The 18048-nt window shown below is 41.3% G+C and overlaps 3 protein-coding genes and 1 pseudogene across 4 annotated transcripts; 1 reads left to right on the top strand and 3 right to left on the bottom strand.

The window, feature by feature from the left end:
- Window positions 1-581: 581 nt before the first annotated feature.
- LOC148854388 (putative mitochondrial saccharopine dehydrogenase-like oxidoreductase At5g39410) lies at window positions 582-4433 on the bottom strand. Its single transcript, XM_088940876.1, has 2 exons — window positions 3629-4433; window positions 582-1467 (listed from the first exon to the last, which is right to left on the bottom strand). The coding sequence occupies exons 1-2, from the start codon at window positions 4298-4300 to the stop codon at window positions 775-777; spliced, it is 1365 nt and encodes a 454-aa protein (XP_088797002.1). The 5' UTR covers window positions 4301-4433; the 3' UTR covers window positions 582-774.
- Window positions 4434-7736: 3303 nt separating this feature from the next.
- Window positions 7737-11335, top strand: LOC148854387 (Tetratricopeptide repeat (TPR)-like superfamily protein). Its single transcript, XM_088940873.1, has one exon. It carries the CDS (start codon window positions 7874-7876, stop codon window positions 10499-10501), a length of 2628 nt encoding a protein of 875 aa, XP_088796999.1. The 5' UTR covers window positions 7737-7873; the 3' UTR covers window positions 10502-11335.
- LOC148854386 (pentatricopeptide repeat-containing protein At4g21300-like) lies at window positions 10505-13301 on the bottom strand. 2 transcript variants are annotated; one of them, XM_088940875.1, is made up of 2 exons: window positions 11027-13282; window positions 10505-10845 (listed from the first exon to the last, which is right to left on the bottom strand). In XM_088940875.1, the coding sequence occupies exons 1-2, from the start codon at window positions 13026-13028 to the stop codon at window positions 10760-10762; spliced, it is 2088 nt and encodes a 695-aa protein (XP_088797001.1). In that variant the 5' UTR covers window positions 13029-13282; the 3' UTR covers window positions 10505-10759. The 2 variants fall into 2 exon arrangements, with proteins under 2 accessions (XP_088797001.1, XP_088797000.1); XM_088940874.1 differs by having other exon boundaries at window positions 10505-13301.
- Window positions 13302-17235: 3934 nt separating this feature from the next.
- LOC148854385 (syntaxin-related protein KNOLLE pseudogene) lies at window positions 17236-18048 on the bottom strand (annotated as a pseudogene).

The raw sequence follows: 18048 nt of genomic DNA, 5'->3' as shown, positions 1-18048 counted from the left end.
CTAAGTGTCAATAAATATTGAGTGGGGCTTGGATTTCAGAAGCCAGCTAACAGCATAACTTGATCGTCCGGGCCACAGCTTCCGCATAACTGAAAAGGCCATTAAGCGTGAGTTTGCCAATTCTCGTAAACACTTCACCCCTGATGGATCACCTAATGTACCTTAAAATTATTCACAAGATCAAGAGCAGGTAAGAATCCAATAAATTACTTTAGACCATTAAGTTTGGACTGGTCGAATTCATTGTCTAATATGCCCGTCCCATTTGTTCACATTGACTTTGCTTTGAACAGCATCCAATCCAAAACCGGTCCATGGACGGCCATAAGGCACTAACAACCTAGTGGTCCACTGCCTTACCAATGCCAGTTGCCAGTCCACCACCGCCCCCAAAGAGGGAGGATTCATCAGTCATCTCACTCATCACAAAAAAAAATTGCAAATTCAGGCCGGCCAACAACCATTTTGCAACCGTGCCCCACAACCTGAAATCATCTCTGGTCCTTTAACAAGAAGAATTCTTGTGGGCACTGGCACAGGCACATCCATAAAGAAGAAGCCTCACCATCTGGCTAGTGATCTGATGGAAAGTGGAAACAACACTCTTAATTCTTAATAGTTAGAAAACAAAAGCAGTGCCTGGAATTTTATTCATTTCTGTCTTACTTTGATCTCAAGCCGCCACTTTCTTTTAAAGCAGCTTGAGCCTTGAGAAAACATAGAACCTAGAGCAACTTCTGAGCAAAAAAATAAAAAATAAAAAGGAGCAACTAACTAGGCAGAAAGCACATTCTTCGAGATGATATCAAACGTTATGCCATTCTGTTGGAGACGTTCTTGGAGATCGGTGGGGCCAAAAACAATGCCAGGTGGCAAAACACCTCCTTTGGGTAGATTACCTCGCCCACTTAACAGTACAAGCGCGCATTGAAGCAGAACAATTGGGGTGGTTATATATCCAATCTCAGGCCCCATGACTCTGGTAATTATCTCAGTATCTGGTTTTCTATTTCCTTGGGATGCGAGATTAGCATCGCTATAACCATGTCCAATAAACCACATTTTGAAGGAACCACTCCTAACCTCTTCTTCGGTGGGCCCTTGCTTCTTAAACCACCCAAGACTGAAAATCGAGGGATATTTCAAGAGAAGCCACCTTCCAAACGCAGTTGATCCAAAGAGACCAATGAACAGTCCAACTGTGATGAACCGAATGGTGCCCAATAGAGACTTGGATCCTATCTTAACCCCAAAATGGGCTGGCTTCACCGTTGACCAGAAATTTTTTCTCCTCTCAATCTGTCCATCATTCTCATCAACCCCAGGAAGGCCATGCGGGTTCTCTGTTAGAGCTGAGAGTGTTCTACGGACAACAGTGGAATCTGCTGAAGGTAGCTTTACTGCCCAAAGGCCAATTGCCTTCTGGTGTTCTACCATGGGTCCTTTGGAAGGTGGGGGCCCTGCTATCTGCAAAATAGATGGATGCTTCATTAGTCTATATAGACCATGTCCGATAAATCAACAAAAACTCAATCATGAAATATACATCCTTGCATGAAAAATCTCATGAAGCATTAAGGGGATGGTTAAATCAAGCCTAAGATTTACACTCTACAGTATTCAATGACCAATATATATTGACGAAAAGAAAATCCGGAGAGATGGGGGGAGGAGGGTAACATCAACAAGTTAGAAAGCTAATGAAAAGGATACAGATGCACAAACCTAAAAACTATCAATGCAACTATGAGCCTTGTTCACATTCCTTCCCTAACAGATCTGGCTAGATTGTATGCTATCAAATGGAGCAAATGTTTTCTTCCCAACCTCACAAAAGCATTCAATTCCTCTTGGGGAAATCGCTTAAACTTCCTTATGTTTTCTGACAAATACTTAAGCTTCCCTTGTACTTTGGCCTATGCAAAAACCTCCCTTCAGGTTTCAAATAAATATGCAAACACACACTTCACTAACTAACTTGTAATGGAGATGTTGGAAGGGTGTGTTTGCATATTTGTCTGAGACATAAAGTAAGGATTTTGTGGAGGTCAAAATATATGGGAGGTTTAAGTATTTGACAGAAAATACAGAGGAAGTTTAAGGGGGTGTTCTCCAGTGTGAATTGATTTTTCTTGTTATCAGTTCCAACATCAAAACAAAACAAAACCAGCTGGTTTGAAACAAATTGATTCTTAAAACAAAAAACAAAGAAGACATGTTCTTGGTTATATATGTGTCTTTTTTTTTTGTTTCAAAACTGAAACTAAAAACATGTTCTTGAATTTCTAGTTTAAAGAAAATATGTTCATATGGTTATTTAATAATATGTTATATAAACCATATAATTTCTACACTGAAAATTTTGTTTTCGTTTTAAAGAACCATTTTTTATATGGTTCCAAAACATGTATTGTTTTTTATTTTTTATTTCTTATTTTTTGAAGCAAAACCAACTTGTTTTGCCTGTCAAAACAATAACAGAACTCAAGAACATGTTTTTATTTTTTGACTGATGTGACAATTTCAAAAACAAATGAAAACAAAAAGCATTCATTTTGCAGAACACCCCCTAAGTAATTTTCCCTTCCTTTTGTCGTCTATGGGATGAGTACTTGTGGGCAAGGCTCCAATTTAACAATCCAAACATGGTGAAGGCAGTGCAGTGCTGCACATTTCTCCCCTATGCATGCAACTCATGGAGCATCAATTAAATAATGATGCAGATAAAAGTTGGATTTAAGAACAAAACACGGCATTACTTGGATCAAACGGGAACCCCCAATTACAAAATAAAAAAAAATTAAAAAAAAAGAGAGGGGGAAGAACAGAAAGCAGAAAGCAAAAGCTTTGAAAACAATAGCTAAAAGACAAATGAAACAATGAGGAAGAATCCGACTGGAACTTTGATCAACAATGACGCAAATTTCCTTTTTCCTTTTTCTTTTTTCTTTTGTTTTTTTTTTTTTTGGTAGAAAATTCTTCATTAGATAAAAAGGCAACAACCCCACAAAAGGGGGAATGCAGCAGGGTACTCAGCCTTCAGATAAGGTCTGATCCACCAACAATCCGAGACAAAAGTAATGTAAATAGCAGGGAACATTATGAATAAAAAAATTCGGCACATTATGAAATGAAATCTGGAAATAATGAGCCAGGACACCTGAGTGTAGGGGAAAAACTCTTTTTCTTTGTATATATCAAGAGATATGGCAATTGAATTCCACAGGTCGATAACTTATTTTCTATCAGAAAATTTGCAACTGCAAAAGCAATCTAGGCTCCATATAGAGAACAAACCCAAACTATGAAGAATCGAAAATCAAACTCAAGATTGATTATTTTTCTATACATGTTATACCGGCCCAATTCGATTAGACCACAAGGGCCGATCCAATATGAAAACTGAACACTGCCTTAAAAAAAAAAACAAAAAAAAAAAAAAAAACGAAAACTGAACACATAATAAAGAATGAATGATGTACAAAAAAAATTACAAGACCGAAAGAATCCCAAATGCATCAACCTGCAAACAGATGTATACTTTTCTCTTCTTCAGAAAAAAATATAATCACATTAAAATCCTCAAAACAGAAGGATGAAGGAAGATAAGAAAAAAAAAGCTTCTTACTACTGGTCTAGGTCTCCTGGGTCTAGACTTCCTCAGCTCCTGCAACTTATGCGCATTCGCCACGCCCAAAACAGCGGACTCAAACGTCCCGAAATTCCCGACAATCCTCTTATCCGACTCCAAGCTCAAGTACGCCTCAACGCTGTTTGGTGCTGCCGGCGACACCCACTGCCTAGAATTGAACATCAATCCAAGTTCCGCAGGAATCGAATCGAACCCACAAGCGGAGACCACCAAGGACCCCTTCTCCACTGCCTTCTCGTGGTAAATTGCCTCCATTTTCTCCATGAATTCAGGTTCACCACAGATATCCAAGTAATCGCAGCCCGCTTCGACACAGGCTGAGATAACTGGCTCGCCGTAGAGGCGAAAGGGTCCGATGCAATTCAAGATAAGTTTGGTTTTGGTGCAGAGATCCCGCAGAGATGATGGGTCGGAGACATCGGCTCTGATGATGGGAAGGGAAGGAGGGGTTGCAGGGTGAGATGCCCATTTCAGGGATTCGATCAATTTGGCAGGATTCCGGCCTGCTAGAGCGATGGTTTTGAGGGGAGATGAAGGGGTAGTGAGGAACTTGAGAGCTTCTCTTATCACGTATTTTCCAGTGAAACCAGAAGCTCCTAGGATTATCAGATCATAGTGCTTCTCGGAGTTGTGTTGACTTTGTTCCATATGGAATCGACTGACGATCGACGATTCTTTGGAAATGGAGTCAATCGATTGAGAAGTATGAAAAGTAGAAAGCTTTGCTCCAGGTTTGTATCCAAATTTTTGCCATTAAAAATCTCCGCTAAGTTTTCTGACAGTTATAAAAAACCTCCCATTTTTATTTTAATAATAAGGGAAAATTTTACTTTAATACCCTGAAATTTGGAATAATTTCAACATGTCATTGCATAAAAAACCTCCCATTTTATTTTAATAATAAGGGAAAATTTTACTTTAAAACCCTGAACTTTGGGATAATTTTAATATGTCACTCTGAACTTTCAAAAAGTGTCAAATTGGTCCCTATCGGCTATCGTTATTGGAACGATATTTATCTATTGAAAATGTTAAAACTATTCCTCATAAAATAATACACTATTCACCAACTTTTAATAGGGTAAATTTTTTAAATTACTCTTATGATTTAATTAACTAACTAAGTACACCCTTATTGTTTGATAATGGCTGAAATGTCTATTTTGCCTTCATTAAAACACTTGTCTAACCTTTTTCTTAGCATGTCCTCATTCAGTTAAGTCATTCTCATATCCCTTCGCCCTTGATTCCGTTAAGACACTAAGAGAGGAATCAAGTTTTGTCACTTCTGATTGCCGCTATTGTGTCGATTGTGTCAAGAGGTTCGAGGCGAAGGTGAAAAATTGATGTTGGGTCATTGTTTCTGTTCGATGGGGAGTGAGAAAGGGAGAAGAGAAGCCGGAATCATATTTTCCTGACATTTCCTTTTTCTCTTTACAAAGATGGACAATTGCTACTCCTTGTGAAATACAAAAGGAACTGCCTTGCGAAATACATAAAGAATGACCTACTTCCCCTGTGAAACTACCGCTCCCTCTCTCTCTCTTTACCTTCTTCCCCTTTGAAACCATTGTTCCCTCTCTCTATTCTCCCATCTCTCTCTCTCCCCTTTCTTCCATTGTTAGAATTTTCTTTTCCCCTTCTCTTTCCCTCTCTCTCCCTTTCCCTATTTCAATAGCCGTCGCTTGCAGCGGCGGATCTAAACACAACGGCGGGGCAGCACTGTTTAACTCAAGTTTTGGGGAAAAAGAAGAAAAGCAAAAGCCCAAGCAAAGTACCTCTCTTTCTTAGAGAGACCGACATCCATAGGCGTATATCTTCTCTTCTTTCTTATTCCGACTTCTCTGTTCTTGTTCAGACAAACAAGGAGAAGTCTCATTAATGTAAGGAAAATACGATTCCAGCTTATTTCTTCATCATCCCTCTCCCCTTCCTCATCCATGCCATTTATGGTTAGGGGTGAGAAAAAAACCGAAAAACCGAACCAAAAAGTCAATTAATGGAACCAGTCGGTTTGGTTTTGGTTAACCATTTAAAAAAATTAGCGGTTAACCAAATCAACCGATATATACACAATAATATATATTTATATAATATTGTATATATTATATTAATATTATATATTAATTTTCATTGTTTTTTGAAAATCTAATAAATGCTGAATTCAGACATTTCGGTTCGACTGTCTAGGCTCTAGAGTGTTCGTCAGTTTGCCAAACTGAGACTTTTCAGTTTGCTAGTCTGCTAGACTGCGGACAACTAGACTTTTCAACCTAAAAGTAAAACATTTGCTTCTCCCTTTCTTTCTCTCTCTCTCTCTCATTCTCACTCTCTCAAACTCTCATTCTCCCACTCTCCTAGCCATTTTTCTTCTTCCTTCTTCCCCAACAAACCAACGGGCGACGGCCTTCGGCGCTCCCAAAATGAACTGCAATAGTTTCATAGACGACCTTCGGCACTCCCAAAAATCAATGGACCAATGGGCGACGGTTTTCAGTGCTCCCAACTGCAATAGCTTCAATTGACCAACGGGTGACGGCCTTTGGTGCTCCCAAAAATCAATTTTCTTCTTCGTTCTTCCCCAATCTCTGAGCTCTCTATGTTTCTCCCACTCTCTCAAACTCCTACTCTCCCTGTCTCCAATTACCCTCTTTTTTTATTTTGAAGGCATAAAAAAAACCGAAAAACCAAACTGCAGTTAATTGGTTGCATCGGTTGGTTGAATGTATAAACCGAACAAGTCGATTCGATCCAAAAAATTGCCCCACGGTTCAGTTGAATGTATAAACGAGAAGTCTTGGTTTTTTTCCTTTCCTTTGTTTCTCTTAGCTTAGCTTCTCCATATCATTGTTGCAATTGGGATATGAGGTTGGGGGAGAAAGCTGACAAGTGTGCATACAAGATCTGAGATTTGAACTTTCATATCTTTAGATATGCTTCTAGGACTGTGAGGGCCATTAGAAGGGATGAGGTTGCAGCGGCGGCAATGCCTTGGTTGACAGTCCACTATGTAGGGAAAGAGGTGAGGAGAGACAGAGAGATTTGAAAGGGTATTTTTGAAAAAATATTGATCACGTGATGTCATATGTGATTGAGTGTGACGGAAAGTTAATGGTAGGAGAGGTTTTAGTCAATTGTTAGAAAATTTAAAGATACTCTAAGACAATAATTAAACAATAAAGGCAGAGTTGGTGAATAAACTAAATAGTAGGGATAGTTTAAGAAATTTACTCTTTTTAATATAATAGTATTCTACTATTTAGGAGCAACGATGCCAACTAAAATGGATTTGTGGCATCATCTATTGTTTTTCTTGAGTATTCTTTTCCAAGCAAAATCCAAAATTTTTGGTAGGCTCGATTTGAAAAGAGTACAAATACAAATATATCGAGTGCAAAACCTTATATTTTATGTCATTTTATATGTATTTACACTGTTCATATTCGTACTCTTTCCAATCAGAGCCTAAAGATTAGTTGTAGGGGATTTCATTTCTAAACCTTGCACTCGTTAATTGAATTGGTGACTTCTATTCTATGAGTGAGAGCAAAAACAAAAGTACGATTCATGTTGGCTCAGATCTAATCAATCACCCTTGAGTGCAAAAGGAGGTCTTTGTCGCAAAAGAAAAAGCACGAGGGGGACTTTGTCACTGACCCCACAGAGTGGATCGAGAATCAATAGATAGATATATCGAGCGTATTTTGAACTTTGGCTCAGATCTCTCAAACGAATAGTGTGAGTGTCTGATTTATCTGGAATCGTTACTGGACCACCGAGACATTAAGAAACTTTTTCTTCCCACCAATAGGCGGTAAATAATTCATTCACGTCTTTGTTGGGGAGCTCGATTCTCACCATGTACGCCTTCATCGACGGAGAGAATCTCAAAGGAGGGGTCCTCTTTAACTCATCATTTCTAACCCTGAATTCATGGGTTGATTTATTGTAACCCACCTTGCAATCTGTACATCTCTTTGACTGCCTGAGAAACATGCAAAAGCAAAACAATTGGTGGCTGGGGACTTAGGAATTTGGATCGTCAAAGAACCTGCTCGGAGTCTCTGACAGCTCGAGCAGTTGGCGGAACGACCATGGCTCCTCTCTCTCTCTCTCTCTCTCTCAAGCTCCATTGGTCCAATGACTGAGAAGACATTTCGTTTTCTATTTACCAACAGGTTGCTTAGCTTTAAGTAACGAAAACAATCTTTGAGAATTAAAATGACACTTTATATGCCCATATTTAGATCCTGCACCAACCAAAGAACACTAGTACAACTCCATGCCCATCTTTTAGTCACCGGGCTTCACAGAGATGCACTTGCTTCCACCAAACTTATTGAATCTTATGCCAAGTTGGGTGACACAGAATCTGCTAAACTTGTCTTTGATGCCTTCCCGAGACCAGATGCTTTCATGTGGGGTGTACTGATAAAGAATTATGTCAGGAATCATTTCTTCAAAGAAGCCATTTTACTCTATCATGAAATGCTGCATCAGAATATCAATATGATTAGTTTTATATTCCCATCTCTTCTTAGAGCTTGTTCTAGTCTCGGTAATGCGGGTTTGGGTGGGAAGGTCCATGGGGGGATAATTAAAAGTGGGTTTGAGTCTGATGGGATTGTTGGGACTGCATTGCTTAGTATGTATGGAGAAAGGGGCAATCTAGATGCTGCACGCATGATATTTGATGGCATGCCAATGAGAGATGTAGTTTCCTGGAGTTCAATTATATCCTGCTATGTACAGTGTGACCAGGCCCAAGAAGGGCTAGAAATGTTCAAGAGGATGATCTCTGAAGGCTTGCAGCCTGATACCGTGACAATGCTCAGTGTGACCCAAGCTTGTACTGACCTGGGTTTCCCAATACTGGCAAGGTCTGTTCATGGTTATGTAGTTAGGAGGGGGATGGAGAAAGATGAATCGTTGGAGAATTCTCTTATTGTTATGTACAGTAAATGTTGCGACTTTAATAGTGCAGAGATACTCTTTGAGAATGCAGCTCACAGGAATACTGTTTCATATACTGCAATGATTTCCTGCTACAATCAGCGAGCTTGCTATCTAGAAGCGTTGGACATTTATTTTAGAATGCAAGAATCCAAAGTTGAACCCAATTCAGTAACTATGGTGGCAGTTCTGTCTTCTTGTTCGCGATTGGGTTGGCTCAGAGAGGGGATGTCGGTGCATGGTTTCGTAATTAAAAGAGGTATAGACCCTGATTTTCATCTTGTGGGACCAGCAGTAATAGACATGTATGCTAGCTGTGGGAAAACTGGATATTGTCAGAAAGTATTTGATGCAATACAAGATAAAGATATTGTCTCGTGGAATGCGCTTATAGCTGTCTACGTTCAGAAAGGTTTACCAAAGGAAGCACTGAGACTCTTTGTGGAGCTGAGAATGCAGGGGCTGTTTCCAGATTCATTCACCCTGGCAAGCTCCATCTCAGCCTGCGCTGGTATTGGTTGCTCTCAGCTTGGGAGTCAAATGCATGGTCAAATTGTTAAAACGGGTTTTGAATCTAATGAATATGTCCAGAACTCCCTTATAGACATGTTTTCCAAATGTGGGTTTGTGGATACTGCATATAGGATATTCAGTAGAATTCAATGGAAAAGCATTATAACATGGAACTCCATGATTGGTGGATTTGCTCAGAGTGGCTTTTCAATAGAAGCAATCGGTCTATTTGATGTCATGCTGTCTACAGGCCTCAAGATGGATAAGGTAACCTTTCTAAGTGCTATTCAAGCCTTCTCTCATTTGGGTTATCTAGAGAAGGGGAAATGGATCCACCATAAGCTCATAGTATGTGGTTTACATAAAGATTCATATGTAAATACAGCTCTCATGGATATGTATTCCAAGTGTGGAGATCTTCAGATAGCTCGGAAAATTTTCAACAGCATGTTAGAAAGGAGTGTGGTATCATGGAGTGTAATGATAGGTGGCTATGGTATGCATGGTAACATTGATTCTGCTATATCCCTCTTTTGTCAAATGATAGGATCAGGCATAAAACCAAATGAAATAACCTTCATGAATATTTTATCAGCATGCAGTCATGCAGGGCGTATGGAAGAAGGCAAGTTCTATTTTAACTTGATGAAAGACTTTGGAATTGTGCCCAGTTTAGGACATTTCACTTGTATGGTTGACCTTCTCAGTCGAGCTGGTGACCTGGATGGAGCATACAGATTTATCAGATCCATGCCAGTCCCTGCAAATGCTAGCATCTGGGGTGCTCTTCTTAATGGATGCCGTGTCCACAAAAGGATGGACATGATCAAAAGCATTGAAAGAAACATTTTAAGTATTGAGACAGATAATTCAGGATATTATGCTTTATTATCAAATGTATATGCTGAAGGAGGGAAGTGGGATGATTTCGGAAAAGTCAGATCAACGATGAAAGATAAAGGTGTGAAAAAGGTTCCTGGTTACAGTATGATTGAGATGCATAGAAGGATCTTTATATTTGGAGTAGGAGATACTTCACATCCACAAACAAAGGAAATTTACAGCTTTCTGAAAGATCTCGAAAGTTTAGCAGAGGAACAAGGCTATTCATTTGGAAGAGATACTCAAATGCTTGATGAACACAAAGGTCTTCGAGAAAACAATGTTAAGAGACACAGTGAACTTCTTGCAATTGCATTTGGACTTATTAACTCTAGTCCAGGGACGATACTACACGTATCAAAGAACCTTCGTATTTGTAAGGACTGTCATACTTTCTCAAAATTTATCTCTAAAATCACAGGCAGAGAGATCATCATGAGAGATTTGAATCGTTTCCATCATTTCATGCATGGGAGTTGCTCTTGTGGAGATTATTGGTAATGTGCTTGATAACAACTTGACAGTATACCATCCCATCTTATTTACAACAGCATATTGTCTTATTCAATGAACAAAAATCTGCTGAACAAGATGTGGATTACTTTAGCTGATTCCAAACAACTAAAAAAATGGATTTTAAAATTGATGTTCACTCAAGTACACTATAACCAGTTATCTTTTTCAAACCTTTCTCATTAGCTATTGCTCTTATTCTGGCCACTTCATCCCATTTGCCAGCTTCAGCAAATATGTTTGATACTAAAGTATAAGCACCTGGGTTCTCAGGCTCCAAATCCAAAAGCTGTCTGCCAATAGCTTCTCCCATCTCAAAATTTTTATAAACTCTGCAAGCAGAAAGCAAGGACTTCAGCGCAGAAGCACTTTGTCCAGATGGCAAATACTTGACAAGATCATAAGCTTCAACTAGATGACCAGCTCGACCTAATAAATCAACCATGCAATTATAATGTTCTTCACATGGAACCATTAGGTACCGTGCTGTCATAGAATGGAAGGCTTGCTTACCCTCTTCAACCAGCCCTGCATGGCTACAAGCAGACAGTAATAAAGTGAAGGTTATCTCATCAGGAACAATCTTTTCCTTTTGCATTTGATCAAAGAGTTGAAGTGCCTTTGCAGAATTCCCATGCATCCCATATGCAGCAATCATTGTGTTCCATGAGGTCAAGTCACATCTACTTGTGTTCTCGAAGAGATATTTAGCAATGTCCAACCTTCCACATTTTGCATATGTTGTTACCAGTGAATTAATGATGGGGAGATCCCTCTCTAAGTGAGTTTTATACATGTAACCGTGGACCTCCTGTGCTAATTTTAACCTTCCTAGCTGAGAAAAGGCCTGAAGCAAAGTTATGAGAGTGATAGAATCAGGGTGCACCTTTTCCTGTTGCATCGTTCGCAGTAGTGTTAGCACTTCATCAGCATGCCTAATTGCAACACAACTCATCATCATTGACGTCCAAGTTACCAAGTCTCTGTATGTCATCCTGTTGAAGACCTGCCTTGCAATATCAATGCGCCCACATTTGGCATACATATGCAGTAATTTATTGGCAATCTCAATGTTCACTTCAAGTCCTTGTCTAACTATATATGCATGGAGGCACCTTCCTTTTCTTGTATCTGTCAGATCAGCAGAAGCAGAGAGAATATTCAGTATGGTTGCAAGATTTGGTCTGATACCTGCTTCAACCATAGCACGAAATGTCCCTATAGCCTCAGAAGGAGACCCATCCCGGAGATACCCAGCTATTATCACGTTAAACAAGATAACATCCCTTATCCTTGCCTTATCAAACAATTTCCTGGCCTGGTTTATTCGGTTGCATTTAGAATACATATCAATAAGAGCAGTGGTTGCTACTATATCCAGACGAACTCCAGCTCGGATTATGTAACCATGGATGCTTATGCCTTGGGCCAGATATTTCAAATCAGCACAACCCAAAAGTCCATTGGCTAAGGTGGTCAAATCTGGTATTAGGTTTTCCCGCAACATGAGATGGAGAAGATTCAGAGCTTCCACAGGCTGCCCCTTTTGAATATGGCTGGCAATCAATGCATTCCAAGAAGAAACATTTCTCATGCTTATTCTACGAAATAGGGATGCTACCATGTCTTGGGCTCCACACTTGATGTACATGTCCATGAGACTAGTCTCAAGAATACCATTACTATCAAAGCCCCTTCTTACAGCGTAACCATGGATAGATCGACCCTCCTCTAGTGCTTCTAACTGGGCCGCTGCCTTGAGTAAGCTCACCAGAGTCACCCTATTAGGTTCTAATCCTTCCTTCCGCATATGGGCAATAATTCTAAAAGATTCATAAGCACGTCGATCAGCCATCTGTGCATAACCAGTAATCATGGCTGTATACACAACAACATCTCTCTCCGATATTTCCTCAAACACTCTCCTTGCATCTTCAATATCTCCATGGATGGAATATAATCCAATTAGTGAAGCACACACAAATCGATCCGCATTTAACCTAAACTTGAAGGCATCTACGTGAACTCCTCTTCCCAATTCTACATTCCCCAGCTCTACACAGCTCTTCAAACTAAATGTAATTATCGTACCACCCAGACCGATGTTTTGCTGTCTCAGATTCAAATATCGCCTTAAAACTTCTTCAAAATGCCCAGTCCTGAAATACCCAACAAGGATTGAACTCCAAAGAGACAGATTTCTGTTAATAATTCTATCAAAGACCAATCTAGATTCAGTTAAGCAACCAAAGCTAGCATAGCAATTCAGAAGTTTTGAGGCCAACAGAATGTCGGTTCCAAGTCCGTAGGCGAAAATGCGAGCATGAAGCTTTCTCAGACAACTGGCATCTGGGCAGCTTTCCAAATAAGAAACTAATCTATCTGAAATGGGCAACTCTGAACAGATTGGCCCTTTCCTGACGGAAATACAGTAAAACCGAAGCCGAGTTCTAATAGATGGTCCTTGAAACGTTTTCTTTGTTGATGAACGAAACGAAGATGGGAACACAATCATTAGATTACAGTATATTAGTATTCATCCGACTTTCATATGAACGAAAGCATTTATGAAGATCGAATTTCTAGTTGAAGAGCTACTCTTCTCCATGATTGTAGCTCTCGAAGGAAGCAGATGGAAACACAACCATTAGATTACAGTAGACTAGTATTATCCAATCTGACTTTAATACAAGCGGAAGCATTTGTGAAGATTGAGTTTTTGTCGAAGAACTCTAAGTCTCTAACTCATTATTCCTAACTGTATAATTCACTAATTCTCGAGGAACCTAATAATGCTTATACAGTATACCGTTATACATGAATCATGACAGTCTTGAGCGGAAACTCCAATTCAATTCATGGGCCCAGAGCAGAGCTCATCAAAACTGTTCAAGCCCATTTTACCCTTATGTTTTTTGTTAAACACTTTACCCTTTGGTTCATGTTTGGTTTGATTGAAAATAACAGAGATAAAGTTTTAAATTCCTTGAATAACTTTCCTTCAAGTTTCTGTTCTTTTACTTATTTTCTATCAAACCAAACACAACCTTTATGGCATCATTTTCCTACATTACATGAACAAATACAAATAAGCAAAATTTATAACTAGTTTAGTTTTGCGATTCGAATTATCCGAATTGACAATGGAATCTCAAATTCTAATCCGGATTTTCGAATACTGTTTATAGGCCTACCTGAGCTCCTGAGCTGCTGGCAAGGCTCTCATTGCTGAGTTGTCATCCTACTGGCAAGTCGTGTCCACGTGTCATTCACTTACTAGGTCGGACCAAATCATCCCTCATCAATTGCCCCCCACTCCTCGTGCCGGGGGTCCTGATTCGATGCGGGGAGTTCATGACGAGCCCAGGTGGATTTGGCACAATGTCTAAATGGTACGGAGGGTGGTTCTTCGGTCGGACCTGTATGATCGCTTGGCTCGACCAGGAAATGACCTAGATTGCGTATCGGGTGTGCATGGACGTCACACCATTTATAAACTTCATAGACATCAAAACGCACGCTCAATTGATTTCAACCTTGGGTGGCATGTAGCCGGTTTTCATAGGAGCCGTTGGATCATGCAGATCTTGGCCGTTGAACCTCGGTTAGGGCAGCTATAAATAGGGGTCGAAGGGCCCATTTTTCTCGCCACAAACCGCGTGATTGAGTTCCTTGTGATCACATTCAAGTTTCCCAGCTCGGTGTCAACTATCCCCGTGTCCGAGGTTGTCCCGCTTTCTTCAGTCTTCTTGGTGAGTTTGCCTTCCCTTATTTCCAATTTTCGTTGTCCTATTCCTTTAGCTCGGCATGCCTAGTGTTAGTTTAGATGGCCTTCTTGATGAAAGTGGTGAGTCCGTTGGGGCCGAGGTGGGCACTTCGGCGGCGGCCGTGAAGTCTCGCCCTACCAAGGTGGATACCTCAGTGCAGGATGTGGACTCTAACCCGTCCGAGGCGAACTCACCTCGACAAGAACCCGAGGCCTCTGGCAGGTCAGCCTCCACTTTGCGTCGGGGTTGGGCACCGGACAGCTTTCGGCCATCTATGATGACGACTCACAAGCTTTTGTTGGTTTTTTTTGTCAGCATCTTATTCACATTCGTTGTTTTTTGTCAGAGCAAAAAAAATCAAAAGAATGTAAACCTTTACGGTTGCAGCGGCGCTATTCCCATTTTTTTAGAATATTCCTTCTATTGGGAATGAAATACAAGTCAATAAATCAAAGAATGTAAACCTTTACGGTTACAGCCTTCCTCCCCCATCCCGCACCTCAAAATGGAATACAAGTCAATAAATCAAAAGAAACAACAACCTTAAAATAAAGATTTTAGCATTTTGGAAATGACTAAAACTGATGGCGATGGGAATGACGACCAATACGATGAGAATCAGGACTAGAATCAACCCCACACACATCACTTCTTGATGCTCTTCTAATAGTTCTTAGCAGTCCTGAAGTCGTGCATCCCGTATCATGATACGTGATCTGGATGCTCCTAGTTGTAGGGTAGTTCAGACGTCTGTTGATAAATAGATCACTCGAACTGCAAAGAAAAAGGGGATTAGAGAACCCGGGTGGTTAACCCAGCGAGGTCGCTCTGATGCTTAAGTCAGTAATTGTGATATGTGAGTTGAGAGTTTAAGAAATAGGAGAGCTAGAGATGCACTTAATTGCGTGTACCTGGGTCTTGGGGGTCGAGGCCCTTATATAGTTGACCTACTATGGGTCTCACGTAACGGTTCCGGGATCCTCAACCCACGTAGTTGGGATCCGTTCCGCTTTAGAAGGAGAATAACGTATCAGTCAATGAAGTTTATCGTTACCTTCCGATTCGGGCAGGGAGAGGATAAGGCCTGTTGTTATGCGGCGTGATCCCGAGAGATTCGAAGTCCGCTGAGAAGCTTCTGGAGTCGATTACGTGTCAATTCGGTACTCTGGTGCCGAAGTGGATTTGGTATTGAGGTGCTTGAACACTCGAGCTTAGGCTTGTAAACGGATTGAATTCAAATCGAATCAGGATACATTCAAATTCAAAACCAATTATGAACACTAATATTCGAATTCGATTCGATATCCGATGGATATCAAATCTTTGAGTTCGAATTCGGTTTCGATTATCAAATCGAATATTCGATTCGATTCGAATTCTTCCAATGGTAGTGGTGGCCGGTGAGCGGTGATGGCAGTGCGGCGATGGAGAAGGAGAGATAGAGAAGATGATGGTTGTCGTCAATGATGGTGGTTGCCGTCGAGACTACTTTCACTGACAATGGCAGTGTGACGAAGGAGAGATAGAGAAGATAATGGCTGTTGCCAGTGATGGTGGTTTCCGTTGAGACTACTATCACTTGACTGTTGCCACAGACGTTGTTGTTGCCTCTTGCCTGTTGGAGATGGTGGTTTCTCGAGCGGTTGCGGTAATGAATCGAGATTTGAAAATTGAAAGAGAAGAGATGGAGGAGAAGATAGAAGACATAGGTGATGGTGGTTGCTCGAGTGGCGTCGAGTTGCTGGTGTGGCCGGTGTGGTTGCTTGGGTGACGACAATGGCGAAGGGAGGATTAGGGTTAGGGTTTGCAAGGAAATGGAAGAGAGAAGAAAACTTGTGCTGAGAAAAAATGTCGAGTGATTTAGGGTTTAGGGCTGACTGATTGGGATTTGAGGAACAAATTTCCTCATTTACCCCTAAGAGATTTTATTTATTATATATTGGTTCGGATATTTATCGGATCAGATCAATGCATATCCGAATTCGATCCGGATTCGAATTCGGATTTTTGAATACCGTTTATAGGCCTACCCGAGCTCCCGAATTGCCCCCCACTCCTCGTGTCGGGGGTCCTGACCTTGTGCGGGGAGTTCATGACTAGGCCAGGTGGATTTAGCACAATGTCTAGATGGTACGAAAGGCGGTTCTTCGGTCGGACCTATATGACCGCTTGGCTCGACCAGGAAATGACCCAGATCGCGTATTGGGTACGCACGGACGTCATGCCGTTTATAAACTTTGCGGACGTCAAAACATGCGCTCAACTGATTTCAACTTCAGGTGGTGTGCAACCAGTTTTCATAGGAGTCGTTGGATCATGCAGATCTTGGCCGTTGAACCTCGATTAGGGCGGCTATAGATAGGGGCCGAAGGGCCCATTTTTCTCACCACAAACCGTGTGATTGAGTTCCATGAGATCGCATTTAAGTCTCCCGGCTCGGTGTCAACTATCCCTGTGTCCGAGGTCATCCCGCTTTCTTTGGTCTTCTTGGTGAGTTTGCCTTCCCTTGTTTCCAATTTCCGTTGTCCTATCCCTTTAGCTTGGCATGTCTAGTGTTAGTTTAAATAGCCTTATTGATGAAAGTGGTGAATCCGCTGGGGCCGAGGTGGGCACTTCGACGCAGGCCGCGGAGTCCCACCCTGCCGAGGTGGATATCTCAGCACAGGATGTGGACTCCAACCCGTCGGAATCAGACTCACCTCCACAAGAATGCGAGGGCTTGGCAAGTTAGCCTCCACTTAGCGTCGGGGTCGGGCACCGGACAGCTTTCGCCCATGTATTCACATTTGTTATTTTTTTGTGAGAGCAAAAAAATCAAAAGAGTGTAAACCTTTTACGGTTGCAGCGGCGCTATTCCCTTTTTTTCAGAATATTCCTTCTGTTTTTCCGGCAACTGTTCTTCACTAGAGCCTTCCTCCCCCATCCCGCACCTCAAAAAGAAATACAAGTCAATAAATCAAAAGAAACAACAGCCTTAAAATAAAGATTTTAGCATTTTAGGAATAACTGAAACTGGTGGCGATGGGAATGACGACCAATACGATGAGAATCAGGACTAGAATCAACCCCATACACATCCACTTCTTGCTGCTCTTCTGATAGTTCTTAGTAGTCCTGAGGTCGCGCATCCCGTCCTTCACATACTCGGTAGCATTCATGACATAGTGTTGGATGTTGTCCAACTGCTCCCCCTGAGGTTCCACCATCACCGCCATGTCCAAGTGCAGCTTAAGAAGGCTCTTCTCAATCTCCTTCACCGCATTGTGCCTGTTTTGTATCTCCAACACCATCTCAAGAACCTTCCCCCTCCTGTGCTCCTGCACTGCCCTTTGCAGCAGCTCCTCCGCTCCTGTTCCTCCCCCACTCGATATAATCTTCTCTATCACCTCTTCCACCGGTTACTCCCTTTTTACTGTGAACTATTGGCGGCTCTCCATCTCCTTATAATCTGCCATCGTCTGCTGCCTCAGCTCTTCGAAGTCCATCATCAGATCCTTCAGCTTCTTCCGCAGCCCGTTGGTGACCGAAGTTCTTGTGCGGTCCACCGGCGTGAGGCGTCCCTTCTCTATAGCCGGAGAGCCTCCTATTGGCAGGGAGAAAACTGAAAGAGCTGTGTTCTTTTTGGATTTGGATTGAAAGATTGAAAAAGCTGCCGCCTTCCTCCTCTTAGATGGTGGAATCCCAGGGATAGGAAAGAGGAAAAAAGAGGTTGTCGGAGAGGAAAAGAGAATAACAGGTTGACAAGGATATTTCATTAAAAATTTAAGG

Source organism: Nelumbo lutea, chromosome 4 (assembly GCF_056320005.1).
Source record: "Nelumbo lutea isolate HS-2025 chromosome 4, American lotus-T2T, whole genome shotgun sequence".
Lineage (NCBI taxonomy): Eukaryota > Viridiplantae > Streptophyta > Magnoliopsida > Proteales > Nelumbonaceae > Nelumbo > Nelumbo lutea.
Note: the sequence above shows the minus strand (reverse complement) of the source record. Positions and strands in the feature narration are given on the sequence as shown.